The following is a 25,474-nucleotide window of genomic DNA, read 5'->3' as shown; positions in this document are numbered from 1 at the left end:
ACTACCTACGCGTCGCGATCCATTTCTACTTGCCTCCCGGTAACGAATCTCCGCGTTAACAATTCCCGACGCGAACACCGGATTCCTCTCGGTGGACGAGGACCAAAGATGACGACGGTCGTAACCCCTTCCGCGGCGTGTCCATAAATCCTGCGGTTCGCGCGCGGCAACATTTATAACGCTTGCGACACCGCTCGCGGCCGTAATCCAAGCGCGCGGGGTCCATTGAGCGCCTTCCCTCACCGCCCGATGCACCCCGTGAGCGCAGGCAGGCAAGCACCGCGCGGATGCGGCTGCTGCACCCACGAGACTCCCATCCATCGTCCTGTCGTTCCCTTCTCCTTCGCCCTCGTGTCATGCACGCGTGCCCTCTCCTTCCTACAACTTCGCGGCGCCTCGCGAGAAAAGACACGCACACGTACGTATGATAAACACATGTACACGGTACACGTGCATGCACGCGATGCACGCCGCGCAAAGCGGGGAGAGCAAAGGAGAGTGTTTCGCGGCGGCCGGAGCTAAGCCGGTCTCACGGTAGTTCTTCGGGGTCAGGGGGCGATATACCTACCTACCTATCGGGCCGGTTGCGCTGGAGTCTGCGTGTCGCAAGCGCCTCTCCGTATCCTTCTCCCATCCTTCTCTCTCCTTTCCTCTTTCTCGTTCTCTCTCTCTACCTCCGTCTACCTCTCCTACTCGACCCTCTTCTTTCACCTCCGCCGACACACTCTAACCCGCGCGCGCGCGCGCCCGAGAGAAACCGCAACGGCAGGCGCGCACACGACTCGTATACGGATAGGATGCGTCCTATCGAGATAATGATAAACCGAGGAGTAAGCGAGAGAGGGCTCGCTGCGGAAAAGCGATTTCATTTGTTATCGTTATCGACCCGGCGGAGGAACGATATTCTTGGCCATACGGGGAAAGAAGTAGCATTTGAATACCTGATTTCATTTACACAAAGGCCTCGCGCGCGTTGTCGGTGCTCAAAGAGAACGACGCGCGCCACTTGTAGACATTGGAGATGTAATCATGGAGATTTAATGCTTCTGTCGAGGCATTAGATTCTCGTACTTCTCGTCAAAGACACTGATCAAGGGAATACCATGTAATCAACCGACCCATTAAATTAATTACAGTCTCAAACAGGCATACAAGCCGGTAAACATGTAATCGATCAAGTTAACCGTAAGCGGCCGCGCTAAGAGGATCGCGAGAAGTGCCTACCATTATATTTAGAATTAAACGGCCAGTACTAAACGGCCGTAATAAGATCTCCACGCGGTGTCACGTGGGCTACTCTACAGATTCCTTGAATACGCTGAATAATAGCCGGCGATAAAAGCGCGGCGAGCGTGTGCCGTCATCCTTAACTCCTTCGGAGAAATGGTGATCGTCGGCGCGCGTGCACGCACGCACTCACGCGGAATCACGTCGAATGTACACGGTGTCCCAGAGCTATGTGGCTCATCTTTTACTTAGGCTTGAGAGTCATCAATCAATCTCGAATCATTTCCTTCTTAATACGTAAGCGCCGGGAGCAGTTATCATTTGTCAATCTTAAAAACATTTTAATGGTTAATGCCCAATTCGATTATACACGATTCTGCTAAGCCTACATGCTTGAAATTGAAGAGTGCTATCTTACCATTCTTATTTTGCATCTCAAAGATTTTAATTTTCGTAAAGTTCCTTATATATTTCATCGCGCGACCGAGCGGCTGGCGATCTTTTCATATCATCGGAGAAAAATCGAATTTCCGAATTAATCTGCCCGGATAAAAGGCGACTCGTTAGTTCTGCAGCACTCTGTATTACTTCGCGGCGGTAAGGCGCATTAACATTAATCTCCTGCTAAATTTAATTAAAGTGAAAGCAGCCTGACATCGGGGAGATTCACACGACGGTCTCCGTCGGGACACGCGTAGCACATCTGGGCACTTTCAAAATACGGTGCAGATAAGGAAAGACGAGTGACTGTAGCGCTATTTAGTCGACTCTTTGTGACTTGCATACGATATATTACATTAACGCAGGTGCGTTAAATTACGCGTAATCTTATTCGGATGCAGGACGTATGCAAATGCAAGCGTGACGCCACGTGGAATTGAATTATTATCGTTACTACGATTGATTCATCATCCGACGACTATTACTCCTGACACAGATAAGTCCCGGTGATTTGCCGGCAATTATCGTTCTATCAATCGAGTCGAGACTTTATCGGTAATGCTACCGTTTATCGTTTGTCACTTATCGCGTTGATTACAAACAATTTTTAATGGAGTTTTTCGCTGTCGCCCTATTAAGAGTTTTCAATTGGCGCAATATAAATCATATTATCGTAGACGTAACAATAGCGATATAATATATTAAATGATTATTAAATGATTATTGCGGTATAAATCATATTTCAATATAATATTTCTAATGTTAAAGAGAAATTACGATTAATTTATTTTTTATGCCAAAATATTTTTTACAATTCCGTGAAAAATACTAAGAGAATTAATGCACCTGCGGATATGAAATTATCGCATTGTCGACATAGACGATAGAAAATAGCGCGATGCGTCATCGATGTCTTTTTTCTTTCTGCTCATTACCGCGCGTTTAAGTGAGAGATGACTAAAGGGGGCGTGGAGAAGGTATTTTATCCGCGCGGACTTTCCTCCGCGGCCGCGCGCGATCAATGGACTCATCTCGTATGCGGGCACACCTAACGTTCCGCCGCGGTACGTGCGTGCGTGAGAGAAAGCGGAGCCCGATATCGTATAGCACATAACCGCATGGCCGCGGGGATATCCTCGATTCAAGATCCCATCGTTCGCCCACACGACAGAGGTGTCCCGCGAGGAGCCCCGCGGGCCTCTGTCCGCCGCGCGCCAGATGCCGGACGATCATAATTAACCCTTTCACTGCTAAGTAAGAGACACCGTCTGCTTTCTGCTACTTTAGATTCAGACGCGAGTCCTATTCCTTACGAAACTATGATGGGCCGGCAAAGAGATTCGAATAAACTCGGTGTAACTTGATGATTCTCCCGTGTGGGATTTACTTAAAATTACCGCGGCGAATCGTTTTACATACCCGACTAGAAATTAAAATACTTAAAATATTTAGCGTCAAGAATAAATTTATTCTCTTATAACCTTCTCGTATTGAAAAAAAAAATGTTGATCTAAAAATTATTGTAAGAAATATAAGTACATATAGAATTTGTAAGTATGAGTGAAAAGTAAGTTTATTCTTTGCTGTAATAGCAAAGGGAGTGTAAGAGAATTTATATATAATACTCGAAATAACGATGGCAGATCTGAAACTTGTGTTTTTCACTCCTTCCTTTAATGTTACAGACATTTGTGGAATGTGAATGGCATTAAATTCGAAGCGAGACACCGAGCGCATCGACTCTCGATATTGCCGCAAAGTATTCATGCAATTTCACTGCAATCGAGTATTTATACATTGTAACGATCGCACGTTTTTTTTTTCTCTCTATCGCGACGATCGAGAGAAGGACGTGCATTCTTCTCGCGGACAGAGATTTTCCTGACGGCCGATGCACAACGGCCGGAGAACTAATCGCTAATGACGGAAAAACTGATTATAATCTTTGAGGCGCGCGAGCTTATATGTAGAATTGTCCGGATGATTTGCATAATGGGTGAATCTCCCGGGAGTTACTTGGCGATCGGCACAACACAATATGCCTTTCTCTTCGCCGCGCAACACGCGGGCGCTTAAGACGCGCACGCTTGTCCGCGTGGCTCTTAGAGATATAATCCGCTCCACGGTAATTTACTAGTTATGCCAACTAGAATCATTCTAAGGATGAAATTATCCTTACCGTAGCTGTACATAAACGCAAAACGGAATTGTAGTTGCTATCCTCGCAGCAACGACCGATCCCCTGATTTAGCAATCTCCAGCAATACGGCTTCTCGGTCCTCCTCACCCCCGCCTACCCATTCTATTCATTTCACTGCCTATCTACTATCCCAATTACAGCATGCGGATATAATTTCATGCTGCAGCTGAGATTCTAAATCTATGCACGTGTAAAACATGCATTCGCATCGGTCTTCTTCCATTTGCGGCCAATTGGAGAAAGTCTATAATGCTTTCGGCTTAAGAGCACATTGCTCAAATCCATTGTTGATAAATTTTTATTTTAGAATATTTGCCCTCGTATCGATCGTGGTAGAATGCGGGCTCGCGAGAAATCCGTATACGTCGTTTCTCATGCGTTGAAGTCACCGGAGTGCCCCCTTGTTAAAATAAGACATCGCGTGACTGCACCTTGTATCGGAATTATAATATATATTGCAACGAATTTTATTTATTCATCCGCAACTAATGTTCATTCACTATTCGATTTAGTTGACACGATAATTAATTTTCATTGCATATTCGGATATGTTACATTTATAAACATGAGAACAATATAAAATTGCTTTCGCCCATTCAATCAAATTATCATTATATATAAAATATTTTCTTTCTCTCTCTCTCTTTCTCTCTACATATATATATATATATATATATTAATTTCTATATATAATTAATATAAAATATTAATTTCGTTAAATATCATTATTAATTTTTCTTCTTTTGCATCTATGTATTTCCTTGCTTTCACGGATAACTGGATTTTAAGCTTGTTAGCGTTTATATAAAAATTTATTTTTATAACAATATATCCAAATTTATACGCGGGAAACAAGCGAAAATCGTTCTTGTCTGCGCGTCTTCGTTCTCGCAGCGAAGGGAATATCGCGAGATGTGAGGTGATGGAAGGACCGATAAGAAAAACACGAGGGAACGGGAAGAAGGGGCGCGTGATTCACGCGAGAGGAAATCGCGGACGCGGCGGAACGAGGAGAGCGAGCGAAGCGAGCGAGCGTGCACGTGGTGGCACGTGGAGAGGCGTGGTTCGTGGGAGGGCCCTGCACACCAGACCGCTGCAATCCACTTGGCACACGCTATTCTGCTAAGCCCTACTCTTTTCTCTCGGCCGTTCGCCACCCTACCTCCGCTCTCTGCCTCTACCTCCGCACGTTCACCCCTGCCTACGGCGCTGTCGCGCGCTCTTCCGCGTGTACGTGTACACATAGATGCGGAACTTTGATCGTTTTGATTTGTTATGCGATTGAGATCCGAGATTTTCGAGGGAACATTTGGAATTCTTTAAGTAAAAATTTAGAGCAAAAAACACCCTTTGTTTATTTTATATTTATCTGGATCAATTTGCAAGACTGAATGAGTTTTATAAGAGGTACAATTAATTTAATAGCAAAATTAACAATGTAAAAAAAATCATTACTGATAACTTATAATTATCTTCATGCCTTATTTTGTGTTTTTATGAAATATTGTCAATGTTATACTTTAACTGTGTAACAACACCATTGCTAATATTTTTTGTCTTTTTTTTTTAATATTAAGAAATTATAATTTATATTGTATTCTCGTATTTAGTGCATCCTTTATTGTTTACTTCCATCGTATTTCTTGCAGATAAGATTGCGGGCAATTGCACATTCTGCAATCTTAAATCGAGAATTTTATGGTATCTCCTCGGGCGGGCTGTTAAGTGCCATTTTCGCACGTAAAAATATCCGCGAACAACGTAACAACGTCCTTTGGCGTTCAATTAGCTGCAGCTGTAACGTAACGTATGTTACGGGTTGACGTTCTCATGGTATCGGTTAATTTATTGCGTGGCGATAATGACATTGTACTTTATACCAGCGGGAACGTATAAGTGTTTTTATTTTCCCGAAGCACGCGACTATCGTGGAGCTGGCAGGTAGTCTCGTTAATTGCAGGTTAATATTTAAGATGCAATTAGTAATCTAGAATTCCTGATGTCAAGAATGATCGACCGAATTGTTTTGGTTTTCATTAACAGAGATTTTATCAGACGCAACTAGGACTTGGGTTTTCTATTTTTTTTTATAGATCAGTTAATAAAATTTCAACAAATTAATTAACTTACTAAATATAAATACGTAATTATGTTAGTGTATATTAAATTTAATAACATTAAAATAATTACTGTAATAATTTATCTAGGAAAATGTGTTTAGTATAATTTATTCATGTTATCAACAATCAATTGTGCAATAGTAAAATTTCATACATGTTTCTGTTAAATTATTACGTGAGAAATTTAATTTATTTCGCGCCATTTTCCACAACGGTGTTCAAAACGAGCGATTTTCAATGTACTAACGTACGCATATAATTCCTACAATTAAAAAAATATGTTTTTGATAATCTCTCTGTTTCGGTAATCGTACATTTTCATCTTATTTGAGCTTCGGGGAATAATTAACAGGGATGCCGAGTCTGACAAAGTTAATGCTTCACTTCGGACACTCTGCCGATTTCCCCGTTCGTTTTATGATGGCTTCGCTGATAACAATAAGCTTATTCCCTTCTCTCGCGCATTTTCAATTCGCCGTAACAGCCGGTCCATTGTGCCTAATCGTCACTCTTTCCACGCGTGCAACACACCCCTTGCAAAATCGATCGTCACGGTGAAATCGCTTACGACCAATGCTTCGCGATCGCGGTGGGTGGTCTCCGGTGTGGTGCGATCGTGAAATTAAATCGAACGCGACTTCGAGGCCCGTGACTATCGACGAATGGCATCTCGATGCGCTGGGACGCCCTGCATCCGGCTGTCGTTGTATCGGATTACTCGTGTATCGAAACCCTTCCTGGTCGATTTGATAAGACATGTTCTTATTCATTCTGTTCCCGATATTTCTTACAATTAAATAAGTAACTTAAAATACATCAATAAGAATTATGTCTCTTAAACGCTATAATTAACATTGTAAATTTTCTTAAATCGATCAAATATTAATATCGGATAATTATTTATTATTCTGATAAATGTGCATGTATTTTTTTTATTATCTTGTTAAATACATTATCATAATTGAAACTGAAGAAATTATATAATTTTAAAACAAAAAGAATCAAAACTCTCATATGATTTTTGATATTTAGAAATATAAATTTAAATATAATTGTGGAGAGAAAATTTCTAGGAGAGATTCATAGATTTGTTAATTTCTTAACTTTAGCCATCCTTTAATTTCTATTAATTATAGAGAAAAAGCAGAAAGGTCTACTTAATATTGATGTTCTGTAGTAAAAGCATTGCTGGTATGAGACAGTCTACTGTTTGGCCATCAGGGGATAATATCACATAATAATAATCGGGAAGGTGGGGCGCGCGGTTGTTTGTATAGAACAGGGTTGTAGTATTTTAAATGCCAATGATTTCATGTTTCCCTGGGGTGTTCGAGACCACCCTATATAGGACGTCCCGGCGACGTTCAAGTGCTCAGTCGACGACGAGAATTCGCAGATTAATAAGATCCACCATTCCTTGAGCGTGCTCGAATATAGTGAATATAGTGATTTCGGAAATTTCTTCCGTTGACGTGTTGCCGTTAGGCTCGCTTTAATTGGTCTTTTTTATTATTAAATTAAAATTTAGAAGAATAACAGAAATAATAAAAATTCATTGTTGTAATAATATAATTTTCTACTTCGCATGAAGTAATATCTAGACATGATCGCCATGGATGATGGATATTCTCAATACCATAGATATTGTACGTATGTTCAAATATTTAATTTCTGTCAAAAATTTTACCTCAAAACGTGAGACTATTTAAAAAAAACTATACATTAAAAGGCTTGAAAAAACTATAAATTAAAGTATATAATCAGTGTTTTGTCATATGATATATATGATATGAGTTGATATGTAAGTATTAAGTATTTAAGAAAAGAGTATAAAACACAAAATTGAGAGAAGCATACTTTACAAATTGTATTTCATCTCGCAAAAGACAACTTTTTTCGTTGTAATAATATAATTCCAAATAAATTTTAAAATAATTCCGAATAGATTTTAAAGTATACGGAGATCTAAACGTCAGAGAGTTTCGACCGAGTTGTATTTAATGCGCTGCTCTTGTGCCATGCACCGGAAGTGCAACATGCCGTACAGAATGCTTGAACATCAATATTACTGCGTTTTTGCGATAAAAAAAGTATTCGCTGCGTCCTGCCGACGTATCGTCTGAAATTGACATTTCAGAAAGTTTTTCCGCAGAAATGAGGTTACGATCCATTTCTGCCTTTTCGCGCATAATGAGCAATGCTAGTATGTACTTCCTATTTGCTAACATTTAACGATACACAGCATGCGCCTTATTTATCAACCAATGCTAGAAGTCACTTATTGGAAAAACAAGACATTGCACATTTTGCATCTTATTCAGATGAAATGTTGAACAAATACTGAACATTAACAGTAATAATTAATAAAGTTGGACTTTTCATAAAATTTTATGCTACGCTAATGTTGAATGGAACAATAATACATTTTGTTTTCAATTCCTTTTCAATTTCATCTCAAACATGTCTCCCACATTTATCCATATTATCCTTATTCGTATTAAAAAAATTTTTTTCAAGTTATTCTTTTTTATTTCATTTTTTTCAATTTAAATAATATTGATTGCCTAATATATACAAATATAATAACTGAAAGTGCTCCTTTTGATATTGCAGGGCAACTGCATTCGCCGAACGGCGATAGCGACAACAGCAACGGTAGCCAACGTGCGGTGGCTGTTACTCGTAGCGAGGTAGAGCAGCAACAGCAACAACTACATCGCCAACGACAGCAGCAACGTCAAGCGACCGCTACCGTTCCGGTTCTCGCCTGCACTAATCAATCGTCTATCACCACGACTACGACCGCTCTCACAGTGGCATCAAGCATGCTACTTTTGCAGACACAGGTGAGCTTTTTTCTTTGTTTCATAACACACTTTAATTAAACTCGAATTAAAATTGGAGATTTATTAAATTTCGAAGACGTTGAAGAAGATAAGAAAATTGAAGGTGTAAGATGATTACTTTAGTGATAAATAAAATTGATGGGTAAAATGAAACTTGATCATAAATTAAATCAACATACTGTTGAAATGTCGTCTGCACTGTCAGTCGTGGCCGAGTAGACTGAACAGATCGGTTAAATCTTCGCTTGCATGCTACGTGATGTAATATAAGTTGTAGTTTTACGTAATATTCATCCGTGTAAACGTTCATATCTCATCTCATTTCAATTCGTCTTTCATAAATAATTCTAAGAAAAAGGTCTTATGAGAAGTGTAATGGATGTTACGGATATGTAATATTCCTTAAAGGAAATAAATTAAGGAATGGCATGCCATACGAGATCAAGCAATCTCCAGTCAATTTAAATATTAATTTTTATTGCCGTGACATATACTTTCTTCGATTGGATTTATAGAATTATATAACTTTCGACATTAGATAATAAAAAATTATTTAGATTTAAGGAAATACATGTTTTTTTTTTTAAGGAACAATCCTAGAATTTGCTTAAAAAATCAAGCTCTAAGATTTATCTGTCTAGCTTTTCAGATTATTCAGATTTTCTTCTATTCTTTCTTCGTTCTGCGCAACATTCTGCATATAACGATAAACGACTTTCTTGTTCTTAAATAATTCTCCTTATCTTACGATCATCCTCTTTTATCACGGTGAACATTCAAAGTAGCAAATTGCTTATTAATCCTTACGGAAATTATCATTGAAATATTGCTGTTTATTTCTTCCCATTGAAGCTCGCCTTTGCGTAACCAGTTTAACATTATCGCGTCACGATATCCGACCTCTTTTTTTATTTTTTAATTTAATTCTTATCGACTTCTCACGCTCTTGGATTCCACGGCGATTTCCGCTTGGTCCAGTAACAAGATTCTTTCACATTCTTGCGAGCATCATGCATCACGCGTAAACTGCATTCCGTATACCTGGCATTGCCGTTCTACCTGTTTCTCCTTCTTTTCTCCTTTCTCCAATATATTCTCTCGGTTTCGACTCCATTTCCGTGGAGGATGAAACGACGTTGCGGCCAATTAACCGCTAAAATGACAATGTGCCACGGAATTAGCGGGGCAATATCGAAGAGGTTGCTCCGACAGTTTAGCGAAAGAAAATAGAGAGGCTAGAGAAGGGGAGGGGTGCTTTTAGGACGCCGTTTAGCAGGCCATTTATTCACGGTCTGGAAAGACGAGGCTTCGATCGCCGGTCCTCGGGGAGCGATGAGCGAAATGTCAGCTCGAAGCGGAACCGGCACTTGCAAATTGAATATCCACCCTCTTCTATCATCCCCGTTCTCTTTTTCTTCACAATGCTATTCTTTACTCTCTGCCGCAGAATGTACGTGTTTTCGCTTTTTGTTCTCAGTCAGATTTTAGAATGGATATTTTTTTTTAATTTAGGTTGCGAATTTGTTAATGACAATATATAGATTTCTATTTTAATTGCATTTTATTGAAAAAGATAATTGTTATTATTTTAATGTTGATAAAATAACGTGTCATTTGCACTCATGCAAATACCATAAAAACGATATTTGTATATTTTCATTCTTTTTTCATAATTAAATTGCAAATTTTGAATATTTTTTTGTGGAACTGTTTGATCATGTTCATATTTTTGTTGTAACCGTGATTAAGCACGCATTAGTTTTGCGAAATTTGACAAACCTATTTCGCAAGCTGACAGAAAAGCATTATCATTATGCAAACTGCTTCGAACATTGCTTCGCGGTGTGATAAATCTCCGTCATTAATTTTGAAAGTTGTTTAAAGTTCGAATATTTTACAGCCGATTGAGTAATTCATTAGAATATCTCACAATCAGTGTAGATAATTTCTCCTCGAGTCGATCTACAAAGTGTCAGTACGGATCATCAATACGTTCGTCGTTTATTATTATCTTATTGCTGCGCGAATATTTAATCGCAAGCTGGTATAGTGTTTTACCGCTCATCGACTATCGACTATCAATGATTGAAGCAGATTGAGGAAAGAGAGAGAAACGGGGGAGGGGGGGGGGAGAGAGAAAGAGAGGCTCTAAGTCTCTATCGAGCGCTAGCTTATAGACAACACGCGATACGAGCTTGGCTTGTCCAATCCTCTCTCGAACATCCTCACTGCGCACCTCGATTGTACATCGATGTCTCGACACTGCGGCTCGCAATTGTGGTCGAACAATGTTTCCGCCTTGTAGTTGGGTGCTTCGATTTGCTGCTCGCACGGCTCTCCGAAGACCGTGACGGCTCCGCCAAAGAAAAACATCATTTAAAACGGCGTTCAAAGTTAATAATTGATTCTCGTTTATCCGGTATGTAATTATAAAACAAAAGATACAAAAAGTTTATGTCAATATGGTGTTCAAATTGGCTCACGTCATTCATACGGCGCAGGTATTTTTTTATTTTCGTTTCTATTTTTTTACTATTCATTTTTCCCTTTGGTTTTCTGCTTATTTACGTTAAACCTTGTTATTATGTTATATTATTTATGGTATATTTATCTATGATATAAATTTTTATTAAGAAATCATTAATATTATTTTACTGAATTATGTAAACTTATTTCTTACGTGATAAAATTATTGTTTAAGTATATTTATTTTTGTTGTATTAATATTAATATTATAAATTACTGTTATTACAAACAATTGTCTTCTACTTTCTCAGCATCTTAATAAAATTGTTACCTAGTATTTATATTTATTATTTCTTATATATATATGTATATATATATATAGTATGTATATTATATTAACGTATTATATTTTTTAGATTGTTTATAAATGTGGCTATAATTTTTCATTGCAGAGTCCCTTTGGTAGTTTCGGGGAGTTCCTGAATAGCCCTTACCCCGACGCTACGGATGCCGGAAGCTTGCCCGAGGAATTGGACCCCTTTCCGGAACTACAACTCGGGAATCCGCAGGGCGTACCTCCGGTCGACGACTCTGCTCAGTCTCACCAAAGTGTACACCATCAACCATCGCAACCGCCACCTCCACCGCCATCCCTTCCCGAAGACCTTCAAACTGATTCTCTTAGGTATGCAAACTATTTCTAAATTTTCGATATTCTAACATTGATGAATATACCTTTTGAACTTCTCAATTAATACGATACAAAGGATATACTATTACCAATGATAACTGAGCTAATATTATAATTGAGTCGAAGTTTCTAGACAGAACTCATATAAAAAATTATGCATCTTTGTTTGCAGTCCTACGCCGTTACCGAGCTTCCAGGAGACCTACACGGTGCAGCGATACAGGCAGGAGCTCCAGGGTCTCGGTATAAAGATGGACGATGACTGCTATGACAGCTCGGTATATTCCTGCACTCCTACTCATTATCCGACCGAGTTCTCCCCGGCGGTGCCGTATCACGAGCAGCAGCCACAACAGCAGCACCCCCAGCACCACCACCCGCATCATCAGCCGCAGCAGGCTCCGCATCATCATCAAAGTTACTTCCCCACGGAATCGGCACCTACCCCGACAACGGCAGTTGTACCGCCCTCCAATCATCGGCAGGATCCATCGTACGGGGTGGCTGTCACTATGCCCATGGTTTATGGGGCACCGACACCCATCGCCAGCGTAGCCACTCCCGTAGTTCCTAGCGATCTCTGTCCGAATGTTGACACCAGCGTCGTCATTGGCACCACTCGGCCACGAAGGGCGTCATTGCCCACCCAGAGATCAGAATCAGCAAGGTAAGATCTTTTATGTAATGAACATGAATTTTTTTGAAGTCTTATTGTTTCTCGCATAAATTGAGTAAAACAAGAAATTTTTGCAATATGTATGATCTTTGTTTCAAATTCATGATTTCGTTCGTTCGCAATTTTAATTGCTAAAACAAAATGTAAAACATAATTTTTTATATGAATTCTGTCTAGTTTAAAATTTTTAATTCGCTTTGAAATAATAAAACAAATCGTGCGACTCGACTAAATGCGTGCGTGTGACAGATCATCTCAGTCCTGTTGTAAATCTTGGGAAACGAAAGACGCAAGTTTTCGCGTTTATGATTAGCAAAACGCACGTTTCAAGACGCGACAGAGTTTTGGGATACTTCCTGTTCTGACTATCAACGGCTTATAGATCAATGCGCGTCCTGTGTCGTGTTAACAGTAGTGGGAGCACGGATTCCCCGAAGCCGCGCGGCGGCGGTACCGTGAGTTCCACCGTCAGTTCGCCGTCGCCCGGAAGCGGCACCAGTGGTGAACGCGCACCTCCGAGCCCGAGCCAGCTCTGCGCCGTGTGCGGCGACACCGCGGCCTGTCAGCATTACGGTGTACGCACATGCGAGGGTTGCAAGGGCTTCTTCAAGAGGACCGTGCAGAAGGGCTCCAAGTATGTCTGCTTGGCCGAGAAGGCTTGCCCGGTAGATAAGCGCCGGCGAAACCGTTGCCAGTTCTGCAGATTCCAGAAGTGCCTGATGGTTGGCATGGTCAAGGAGGTAAATAATATTGTCGCTACATTGCACAAGATGCTCCGAAACTTTTTTTTCTCGAATTAATTTGGTTTATATCGAATATTAAAAAGTTATAAGTATCTATATCTCAGTGTGATAAAACTTTTGATGATCGACTAATAAAATTTGCAAAAATTGCCTCCAAAATTTAAAATTAAGTAACAAAAATTATTTTACATCGAATTAAGTTGAATATTTAAAGTTGTGCAACTATTAAATTCTCTGCTATTAGAAAGGCTACTCAAAAAAAAATGGCAAAAATATCGTAAAGCGAAATATAATTACGAATCTGAGGTAAAATGATTGTTACTTATAATATTATTTAATTGTCGGACACACACAGGTCGTTAGAACAGATTCTCTGAAGGGCCGTCGAGGCAGGCTGCCTTCAAAGCCCAAGTCACCGCAAGAATCCCCACCGAGTCCGCCGGTCTCTTTGATCACCGCTCTGGTTCGCGCCCACCTCGACACAACGCCGGACAAGGCAAGCCTCGATTACTCACAGTATCGACAACCCAGACCCGGCGATCCTCCGATGACCGAGGCCGAGAAGATTCAACAGTTCTACAATCTACTGACAACCTCGATCGATGTTATTCGAAACTTTGCCGACAAAATCCCCGGATTCACGGATCTGGTGCGGGAAGATCAGGTGAGATCATTAGTCACAACACGAAGATAAATAAGACAAAATCTAAGCTGTGATAATTAAAAAATATAGGACAATGTTTCGGAGAAAAAATTCTGATTATAGAATTTTTGATGCCAAAGTCCCAAAATTTGAACTTTTCAGAGTTCATCGCGTTGTTTCTTTATGGTATTTTCTTGTATTTTTTTTTCTGGTTTCTTTCATCTCATAGAGATACCTACATGCTTTTATTATATCACTGGTCAAGTATCGATTGGCGATATCCATTTGAAACTAACTTATAGAGATCGATAGCTTATACATTTTCTAAAAGGTCAGTCTTGACGAGCTTTTGACGCGGTCGGTTTTTACTTGGCTAGACTGCTAGGATAGTAGACGTTAATTTGTTGAGCAGTCATTAGCAGAAGAGATTTTGCTCTTAAATTTATCATCGCATCTAAAGGAAGTTATATTTTTACGATTATATCATTCTTCTGTAAAAGTAAAGCGTGTCCGATATCACGCAAATTATAAAATCTGTTAGAAAATTTTTGAGTAGTCCGATTTAATTAGTAATTCGATAATTAGCTTCGTGGTAATTATTAATCATTTCACGACGTAATTTGATTTCAGGAATTGCTTTTCCAATCGGCCAGTCTAGAACTATTCGTGCTAAGGCTGGCGTACCGCACACACCCAGACGACACGAAGCTGGTCTTCTGCAACGGCGTTGTCCTCGCGCTGGAGCAATGTCAGCGCAGCTTCGGCGATTGGCTGCACAGCATTCTTGACTTCTGCAAAGCCCTCCACTTCCTGGAGGTCGATATCAGCGCCTTCGCCTGCCTGTGCGCTCTCACCCTGGTTACTGGTCAGTACTCGATTATATAATTCCCTTCATTTCATGGTCGAATGAATTGCCACAGTTGCGATCTCTATCTTTATAAATATTAATTGCTCTATGATCGTGCGTCGTAGTTATCATGTCATCGCGGTTTTGCTGATCATTTCTTTAGCAGCACCTGCAATCGTTCAATATCTAATTCGCTCTACCTGTATTGTCTGGTTATACCGGTCGGGCTAAATAATTAATCCGTCGGATCAGTTAACTATTGATGCTCCGACGAAAGGAACGACGATGTTCCTCGTCGCTCCGCACGCGATCCGTGGTAACCAGACATGCAGGTGTGCGGTTTACAAGCACGTTCAATCAGAGTTTCCGTGTTTAGATAGCTACGTGTCGAAGGTCGAGTGACTGATATTATTGGAGTTTAATTTGATTTATCAATGTTTCTTAATGTCTAATATTAGAGGTAATTAAATTTGGAATAGTAATACGTCATCAATGTCGTTCTTAAAAAGCGTGAATTTATCTATAATGCATTCTCGCCATTTCCGAAAATCGAATTTCCGAAAATAATGTAAAATTTAAAATATAACGATAATTCAATATTAAAGTGTTAAATATTATTTAAGGAATGTTATGATTGTATTAATAGAACTTGGTGTGGTAATTCATGGATTCCGATCATCTTTATTAGAGAAAACAGCGACCTCATTCGAGCTAATTCGCGTGCTTTCAGAGAGGTACGGATTGAAGGAACCGCAGCGCATGGAACAGCTGCAGATGAAAATTGTTTCGTCCCTGCGCGATCACGTGACCTACAACGCCGAGGCGCAGAGGAAGTCGCAGTACCTGTCGTATCTACTGGGGAAGATACCGGAGCTGAGGAGTCTTTCGGTCCAGGGCCTCCAGCGGATCTTCTACCTCAAGCTGGAGGACCTGGTGCCGGCGCCACCCCTGATCGAGACGATGTTTGTCGGTAGCTTGCCCTTCTAAAAGCCGAGCCGAGCGGTCTCGCCAGCACATAGAACAATTACTTTCTCAGACCCATGCGGTTGCGTTATCTTCGTTCTAATTGCATCCTTCTTAGTTCGTATTACACGTAGCTTTACTCTCTTCTTGCGTGTAACCTCGCGCGGTCGTTCCCGCGGGTACGTTCGGGTTCTCGACGACATCCCGTTGACGTCCTCTCGCGCTGTACGAAGGATATCCCGAAAGGGATCGCTCGTCGAGCGGGAAGAGCGAGGATAGCCATCACTGGTCGTACGAGCGAGCGCGGACGGAAGCTGTCCGCGCGAACGCGAACGTTAAACTTAAGGGAAAGTTCTGTTGTACGTATGTATGAGCGAATGAATGCGAATATGTGTGTGTGTGTGTGTGTGTGTGTGTGTATGTGTGTGAGTGTGTGTATGTAGATGTGAGCGGACATGCGAACGTAAGTGTACAGAATGACTTGACGTAGGTCTCTGCATGCGCGACGTGTCGGGTGGCGGGTGTCACACGTCGTCATTATACTACTAGTAGTAAGTGCATCACGATTGTTGTTGCGCTGCTGCTGCTGCTGGTGCTGCTACGTTGGAGAACAACGGATCGGCGCGAGCTGATGACAGGCACGAGCGAACAAAGAGAGAGCGGGCGCGGGGCGGGCCGCGGCGATTTCGCTGCTATTCTCCCTTCTAGCTGTAGTAGATTTCGTGCGGACTTCATGGGTGTGGACAGGAGAGAGGTCCTTCTATATATATGTATATATATATATCTCTCTCTCTCTTTCTCTCGCAGGAAGATTCTCCGCGCGAATTTTTCTCACTTTTCTACCTAGTTTGTACGAGGCTCTCCGTGCTCACGCTCGGCTCGCCTCGTCGCCGCCCCACGGCCCACGCGCGCGACCCGCCACTTCTTGAACACGTGTGTTAATACCCTCGGCAAAATACCTTGCCCGTCGCGGGGGAACGCATCGGCGATTCGCAACATATCAGAGCAACGGCGGGGAGGGCGGACGACGCCCGTCCGTTTTGACAGTAGACGTAGGATGTGACTGTCGGTCGCGCTCTTGACGGCAGGACGATGCCGAGTGCAGATCGCATTGATTGCTTTTGTTCAATTTTCCATAACAAGAAGCGATGCCCAACTAAATATATCCTTTTATTTGTTCTTCGTTGTTTTATATCGCGTGGACATGTCAGTCCTGATGACAAGGCGCTTTGCGTTCTCGAGGCAAATACGATTGATGAAGAATATCAAATGGGAAACTCGCCGACTAGAAACTAAGATATAACTGGAAATTTGCGAATTTACGTGCATTACGTGCAAAAGCTGCAACGTGTCCCTCGGGTGCGTTAATGGAAAACGAGTTTAGTAACGTCGCTATTACTTTTATGAGTTTACGGTAAATTGTGGAAAACTTGAGACCTGTTTGATTAGATATTATATTTCAATCGTATAGTATTTTTATACACACTTTTACACGTTTTATTAATACACGTCCAGCTTTTAATGATATTATTAAAAATTCAACAAGTTTTTCAAGTGCCAGAGTTATCTCAAGCCCTAAATTTTCACCAGACATTTTTGCAAGTATTTTACCAGACAGCTCCAATAATAATTAACCTCATTAAAAGTAATCGAACAAATTAATTGTCGAATAAAACGAGTTAACACCCTTTTTTATTTTAATCGCATATTTTGACGTCAAAAACAGAGTAGCGCGCAAAACAGATTTCAGAAGCCTCGAAACGCAGTTTAGAGATTTTTGATATATCATGAGATTTCATGTGTCCTGTGCTCCTTTTTTTTCCTCTCTCTTTCTCTCGCGTGACGCACTCGCAAACAAGCTTGGCATTGTCAATCACCGTTCGAGCGCCGTCCGAGGCGCATGGTCGATAACGATCGACTCTTTACCACTACTCTTGCGTTTATGTGATTTTAGGGAGCTAAGGCGAAGAAACCGCGGGCCCGCCTCGTTTGTGAATGCGACAGACAAGAGATGAATTGAACGCGAGACGACGATGCGGGCCCGGTTTAAAGTTACCTATTACGTTATGACATTTACTTTTTTAATCAAACTAACGTAGAGTGTCCTATTTATATACGTATAACGCGCCGCTACTACTACTTAACTACTACAACTACTACTTTACTATACCGTTATACTTACTACTACTCATTGATAGCGTTACTACTCTATGGCGTTACTACTACCACTACTACCACTGTTACCAGCGCTACCTTTACTACCACCTTGTGTTACCATTGTCTCGCCACAGTAAGCTTCGCCGTCGTTGTCGTCGTCGTCGTTAAAATGCATCCCCCATTGCACTAGTATCCTACGATCGACGCGATAGACGGCAGAGGATGCTGATCGAGACTCTCAAATAGGCGTCCTCGCCGCCAGGATTACCGCAGTCGACATGCATCTCTGTTTTCGATGTATATCTTGATATTTTATCCACGTTCAAGTACCGTAAGATAAAGTAAGATTGCATATTGGGAATAACTTCGTATTGATGCGAAAAGGGATTTCACGATTATTTTTCACCCAATGTTGAATATATTTAAATATATTTAAATATATAAAAATTGTTTGAAGTATTTCTTTATTCGCGATTTTGCCTTTTATCTTGATTAAAAACGTTGTTATATATTATTAAAATTTTTATTACTTTATTATTTTATTATTATTAAAAAATTATTATATTTTTTGTATATTTTTTGTAGCTTTTAAGGTTTCTTTTATTTCTTTTATAATTATAGTTTTATTTATACACTGAGAGAGATAATGTCCGTGGAAGTAATATTAAGCTTTAGCCTTAATCGCCTATGGTTGCTTTAATTATCTTCTTAGACTATGTTAGAGATAATCCTGAGATCTATTTTTGTTCAGGCGCAGTTACTTTTGCCTGTGTAATCTTACGGTAACCACCGTCGTCATCGCAACGCGATCCGAGCTTCGTAACACGACAGATCAGGCATTGTCCTTACACCGCGGTCCACACAGACACATATACACACGTACATAAACGATGACCACATTAATTACCTGTACATGCACAATAGGTATGATAGTTACATGTGTATATGTTAATCTAAAACCGTGTGTATCCGCAAATGTTCGACGTTTCGCAGACGTGGCGGAATCAATAAATCTCGAATTTGCCTTTTAGCTATCTATTATAATACGATTGTGGTTCCTCGTATTAATGTCTTCTATATTTTGTTTAGCGATATTGTTCGCGCGATGTTCTCGATTTGCGATCTCATATGCGTATACAGTGCACGGAAGAAGAATAATAAGAATCAAATATTTTCTCGCGTTCGATTTCCATCGCTGGAAACGGACTCACTTTACCGTTATTCAACTGTTCCGAAAGCTTTTGCGATATTTCGGAAAATTCATCTCGATTCTTGTTACTAATTGAAATTTAATGCTTTGCGGCCTGAAAAAATTAGGCACCATTTTGTGTCAAGATAACTTCAATCAGTTAAAAATTAATCCGGAAATCGAACAAACATGATTTGTTAAAAAAATATGCTCTTTAGAAATGCAATTAGCGATTACAGCGTAATAATATTAGCTGTGATCAATAACATTTAATTACCATGTGCAAATCCATAAAATAATTTTGGCCGTAAAGGATTAATTAGTAATTGTGATATTATGCTACTTATTAATAAATATTATAAAGGAACGGTTTCCTGTAAAAATCCAAAGTTTGCCATGATCATTTTAATACATTTGTGACCTGAAATTGAAGATGTAATTTTTAAATAAAAATGTTAAATATTCGACTGTTTACAGTAATACCTTCGCAAAAATGTATTGGAAAATAATATTTAGAATGTCTTAATATAAATCATACAATATAATAAACGTGTATTTATCACATGGCGAATGCTACGGACACCGTTGCTATACTGGTTGATATAAGCACAATAATTCTTATATCACATATATGTGTCACGCGTTTGTTAATCACTAGCGATGACGTTTTAAATAATCAATCTTAATGCTCTAATTACACTTTTTACAAAGGAACAAATCAATTCCGTTTCCAGCGGGCGCAAAATCTGATATCACAAAAAAGATGCGAAAAAACACGCAATGGACAACATATCAAGTTCTTCCCCCCCCTCAAAAAATTGTTTGTAAAACCATTTTTCCGTGTATCAGATGATTAATATGATTCATTATACACGTCCACGTTTGCGGATGGATACGCGCGCAAGTGTTCAAAAGACAAAATGCCCGGTAAGAATGCAAGGTAAACAGGATCCGAGGGTATAAAAGGCTTGTGCAACCCTCGTGATCGAAATTAAGATAACGCATGTACGAGAGAGTCGATTCTACTTCCGTTCGAAGGACACAAATTTGGGAAGGGCTTGTTCTCGTTGGAGAAAACTGATTCGCGCCACGAAATCAATAGCAATAATGTAAGGGGATTCTTTATCAGATTGATGCCAATGTACCAGAATATTTTGTAAAGAGAGAAATAAGGCGTGTTTATGAGCTATCGATTGAAGAATTTTAGAGATACAAAATCTTGCCTTTTTAGAATTTCTAAAGGTGGACACTTTTTGAGAAGCCTCTTTAGCTATGGGAGATCATAACGAATATTTTTAGGCGTGTAGAAACAATATTAATCGTTGAGCGTTGAAATATTTACAAAATAATCGGTAAATATAAATGTTTTCTTCCGTCCGTTGCGAAGATAAGTATTTAATAGTGAACTAGTCGGGCGAATTGAGAGAAAGTCCCAAGAGATAAAAATAATTAGAAGAAAAAAAAAAGATAATTTTGTATTAATGATAATATAAAATCGGGTAATACATTGGCATCGATCTGCGGCAATATAATTAAAAACGGAAAACATTTTTCACATTTGTAGGACACGTTTTGGCGCAATTGTAATCCCTCGAGAACGAGCGCTCTTTGCCTGATACTCGCCTTATCTTCTTCTCATCCATATCAATCTTCATCTTTAGACGAAGCATGTAGAAATTCTCGAACGTGAAAATCGACTTTCTCGCCCGTGCAAACAAAGCGTTGAGTCCAGAGGGGGATTTTGGGAGAGGAGTTATCGGTCGCAGAAAAATCGCGATGGAAATTTCGCAAAGGGCTCGACTAGAGCGTAGGAAACCCCGATGAGTTACGGCCTCCGGTATACGGAAGATGGGGTTTTGCGGCGATGTATTTTTGTTCCTATATATATCTTTTCTTAACGAGAGTTCGCGCGAGGCTGATGTCTTCCGCTCCTAATCGCGGAAAATCGTCCCTGGACTTGGCGCTGCGGCGAATTATTTTTTACGAAGAAATTGTCATAAAGAGAAAATAGGAAACGCGAGAAGGAAAAGTAACAAGTGGATTAAATCGGATCGTTCGGGCGTGAACAGTAAGATCCTCACGACGAAACGAACGAGATCGTCCCGATACGTTGTTATTTAAATCGATTATCTGTCATTACTGTAACGAAAATAACAGTCAATTCCGTTAGATGTAAATCTATCCCTTTTTCCCCGTTTCATCGATGTATACAATAAATGTTCGATCAAGAGATTATTTAATTTCTCTTCGAAATTTTGTTAATAAATTATTTTCTCGATTGACATATCGTAATTCAGTTTATTCGAGGGGATTATCTATCGCTGATTCGCGAAGCGGCGGACGTTTGCGTACAGGGTGTTTCCGCTGTGAGAGCTATACGGAAGTTATTGGTTCTCTGAGAATTCAAAATGATGGAAAGGTAATCAATAATGTTATAAAATATATAATGTATTGCGTAAATTTCTGATTTCTCCTACATTTCCCGAATGAAATCAAAATTAATCTCTCTCTTTGGTAATACATTTTTCCTGTGCAAATTGTCAACTTTTCTCATACAAATTGTTAAACTTTCCCTATCATTTTGAAACCAAATTCAATCTCCTAGTTTTTACAATCATTGTCAAGAAAAAAAATTTATCAGTTTCTTTTAAGATAAAAATTATTTTCTATGGATTAAAACATGGTTATAATTAATAAACTCGTAATTACTTGTTCAATAATTTACAATGTTTTTTCACTACAATTTGCAATACTTCTTTTACAAAATTTAGCGGTTCAATTAAGCTTTATTAAACAAGAGTTACAGCGAACAAAACAATCTATTCGAACGCGATATTAATTAAATTCTCTTTAACTGCAAGGTCAACTTTTTACTGCTTCACTTTGTCGTACAAACGTCCGCACGCTCAGCCCAAAAAAATTGTCGCATTTACAAATGTACTATATGCGCTTAACGTATATATATTATGCGTCGTGAAAGATGAGCGTTGCACCGAAAATAAATTAACACAAATGTGTCTACATAGGCAGGGAGAGACAATGCGAATAGCAGCCAATAAATGTCCACGTAAGTGTCGCAAGATGATTCACGCTAAAAAGCACCACGTCTTTTGATCTATCTCGATATTTCCTCTCTCTATTTTCTTTTTTTTTATATGCTGAATTATCTTACGTAATGCATACGATCGAATATATTGATTGTGGGACGAAGAGAAACGGGGGAAGTTCAAAGGAAATGACGGAAATGTCGACGTATCGATGGCCGTACGACTCGACAAGTTGAAATTAATTGCAACGCTAGAATATGTAATTATGCAATATATATAGAGAGAAAGGGAGAAAGAGAAAGAAGAAAAGAGTGTAGAGATGTAACTACAACGGCTGACAATAAAGAAATTGCGAAGAGGAGAATGAACTCGGGGTGCTGATCGTTGATCTTTTCATCTGTATGACCGTCGATCGTAGGGATGTTGCTTAGCATAATATCACGTGAATACGTCACTGTGTAATATCGTACTCAAATATTGACACATACACATATACAGACGCGCGTGCACATTTATGGAACCTTTTTTTCCGGCCTGATTCGTTGTTAATTCTGTGCCGAGCCACAATACAGTTCCCTCTCGCTTCGAATAATATATATAAAAAGATAAAAATATAAATATATATAAATAGATATATATATAAAAACAGATATAAATAAATATATATATTATATATAAATAAATATATATACATATATATAAATACATATAAATATATATATAAATATAAATATATATATATATATATATATATATATATATATATATATATATATATACTTTCGATATATACGATGAAGAGACAGTTCAAAGGCAAGACGCGAGAACAAAGAAATTATGACGATTATATTTTATAAATAAAAAAAATTGACATGTGATATAGATGGTAAGGCACGCGAGAATGCGTTGCGATGTATTACGAAAGCAAATGTATTCTGTATATCGTTTCATTAAATCTACTAAAACGATGGACCGATTAGATTTTTTTCACTTCTTTCCTCGCCCTTCAACTTTTTTTACTTGTTCGTTTATAATAATTCTATGATGTGTCCAAGAGCTTTTCAAGGATATAGCTTTCCAACTTATTCTTATTTTTTCGAAATTTCGTATACCTGACTATGGCTTTTAACATGCCATCAATCTCTAGAACAAATAGCATCGAGGTGCAGATGTCGACACTGTATGTAATAATTTATTTATGAATGATTTCATAAGTAGCGGACAAACGTAAATAATTGCGAAAGATAATTTCTGATTACCGGCTAATCGAAAAAATTATTTGAAACTTTCTCAAATATTAACATAAGTAATTCAATTTTATATAAAATTACATTTTTATGAATATTTTTAATAATAACTTGTATAATGTGTAATAATAATTCTCACGGATAATAGAATAGTCTTAGAAAAAAAAACTCTAAAATATACATTTGAAATGCTATCTCGATCAAGTTTTATTTTTTTAATTTACGTTTTTTCTCTTTATGTGCAAACAAAAAATATATTCAAGTAAGAGAATGAAAAATCTATTAATAATAATAAATTAAATCTAAATAAAAGCTACAAAAGTATAATGCACATCAGTGGTAAATCTTAATATTAAATGATAACAATTATGATAAAGAACTTTTCTATTAAAATTTGATATTACTGTTTAATATTTTAAAATAAAGATTTGTTATCGATCAGAGATGAAAAGTAACAAGTTACGAGTAACGTCATAACCGTTATTTTTTTTTAACAAAAGAATTTTTTGATAACATCACTTCAAGACTGCATAGATCAGAAAATAGTAGTGTAATGTAAAAATTGCCCTAAAACTACTTATAAGTTATTCAAAAATTTTTACTAGGAATTTGTCAGTCATAATATGAGTTATATTTCGTTGCATATTCTAAATGTTTTTTTTCAACAGCGATATTATCTTAAAATTATCTAGATAAAATAAAATATTTTTCTTCTAAATAAATTTACAATAAAATTATTTTTATTTTCCCTTTCACGTTTACATGTAATTAATTTTATTTTTATTTAGATAATTTTAAGTAAGTTAAGTAATATTGCACAAACCTTTCTGGAGAACTGAATCAAGCAACGGATCGCCGAAACATCATCTTCGCTCTCAATACAGATTCATCGCAATCATTCGTCGTTGAAGCACTCAGGAAAAACTCAGCTCGACTTTCTTCGATATAATTTATCGTTAAAAAACACTCACTACCGCATGTGATAACTCGAACTTTGTTAGGATGTTACGATGAAATTCTTTTCGAGGGCCTGTTTCCTAATTCTAACGTTGCCATAACCCTGCAATGTTAATAATAAAATTGTAAGCTTCGTAAGACATATTTTTTGTAATTTTTCTATGACGTATCAATACAAATGTAATATGGTGGACAAAAAAAAGTTTCAGCGATAGACAAAGTGCTGAGTCACTCTCCAACAAATCATGGGCTAGAACAGAGGGAGAGAAAGAGAGAGAGAGAGAGTTTTATAATAAATATCTATGTAACGTGAGGAAATGACTCGACAATTTCCCTCTTTCGAACATTTTGAGTTAATTATACATCACAGCCAACGTATTACGCACGTAGAAATATACTAGCGAGTGTTCCCAAACACTTCAATTACCTAGGTTCGTTCAGTGAGGGTTGCCGCAACGTTTCTGTAGAAAGACAGCGAAAGATTAGATAAAACTGCAGAAAAAAGCCTTAGCGAACGTCCGTGAACATCGCGGAATGCGGCAGAAAAACGGTGTACGCGCGGAAAACGTATTTCAAACGGTTACGGAAACGTCTCGAAACACTCAACGGTCAATCTTGCGCAATGGACGCGTCGCACGACTACGCGCCACCAATGCGGTTGCTCGCGGCAGTGCCAGGTGGCGTGCGCGTCTGGTCGACGCGTGCGCGTTGCCGCGGTCGTTCGTCCGCCGCAGGAAAGTAGTCCGCAGTCACGAGAACGATCGCGCGGCGGCGAGACGCGACGACGGTCTCGCGCGTCCGGGACGATCGTCACGTCGTCGATTCCGCGTTGCTCGTCGACAGCACCGTTGCTCCACTCGCGTTGCCGTTAGTCGCGGTTCGTGCTTGCGGACGGGCGCGAGAATATCAAAGGACGCCGGGTATCCCTGCGCCGCGCATGTTGTTTGCGTGAAGGAAACGCGGAGCAGAGTGACGGGGAGAGGGGAGAGAGTGCGAGCGAGAGGAGTCGATGAG

General features: G+C 39.2%; 1 protein-coding gene and 1 long non-coding RNA gene across 5 annotated transcripts in view; one reads left to right on the top strand and one right to left on the bottom strand.

Annotated features, from left to right (window-relative positions):
- The window catches only part of LOC105838030 (probable nuclear hormone receptor HR38), a 64,552-nt gene extending 42,894 nt beyond the window's left edge, over nucleotides 1–21,658 (top strand). For all 3 annotated transcript variants that reach the window (XM_036285708.1, XM_036285707.1, XM_036285710.1), the window contains exons 2-8: nucleotides 8,602–8,834; nucleotides 11,753–11,985; nucleotides 12,164–12,658; nucleotides 13,080–13,407; nucleotides 13,766–14,074; nucleotides 14,684–14,918; nucleotides 15,631–21,658. In XM_036285708.1, the coding sequence (XP_036141601.1) occupies nucleotides 8,602–8,834; nucleotides 11,753–11,985; nucleotides 12,164–12,658; nucleotides 13,080–13,407; nucleotides 13,766–14,074; nucleotides 14,684–14,918; nucleotides 15,631–15,887 (2,090 nt within the window). In that variant the 3' untranslated portion in view covers nucleotides 15,888–21,658. The remainder of the gene's footprint in view (nucleotides 1–8,601; nucleotides 8,835–11,752; nucleotides 11,986–12,163; nucleotides 12,659–13,079; nucleotides 13,408–13,765; nucleotides 14,075–14,683; nucleotides 14,919–15,630) is intronic.
- The window catches only part of LOC114254005, a 107,558-nt gene extending 82,308 nt beyond the window's left edge, over nucleotides 1–25,250 (bottom strand). For both annotated transcript variants that reach the window (XR_003625437.2, XR_004962961.1), the window contains exons 1-2: nucleotides 24,888–25,250; nucleotides 24,327–24,563 (exon numbers count right to left, since the gene is read on the bottom strand). This is a non-coding gene — a long non-coding RNA (uncharacterized LOC114254005). The remainder of the gene's footprint in view (nucleotides 1–24,326; nucleotides 24,564–24,887) is intronic.
- Nucleotides 25,251–25,474: the final 224 nt, after the last annotated feature.

This window comes from Monomorium pharaonis, chromosome 4, assembly GCF_013373865.1.
Source record: "Monomorium pharaonis isolate MP-MQ-018 chromosome 4, ASM1337386v2, whole genome shotgun sequence".
Classification (NCBI taxonomy): domain Eukaryota; kingdom Metazoa; phylum Arthropoda; class Insecta; order Hymenoptera; family Formicidae; genus Monomorium; species Monomorium pharaonis.
Note: the sequence above shows the minus strand (reverse complement) of the source record. Positions and strands in the feature narration are given on the sequence as shown.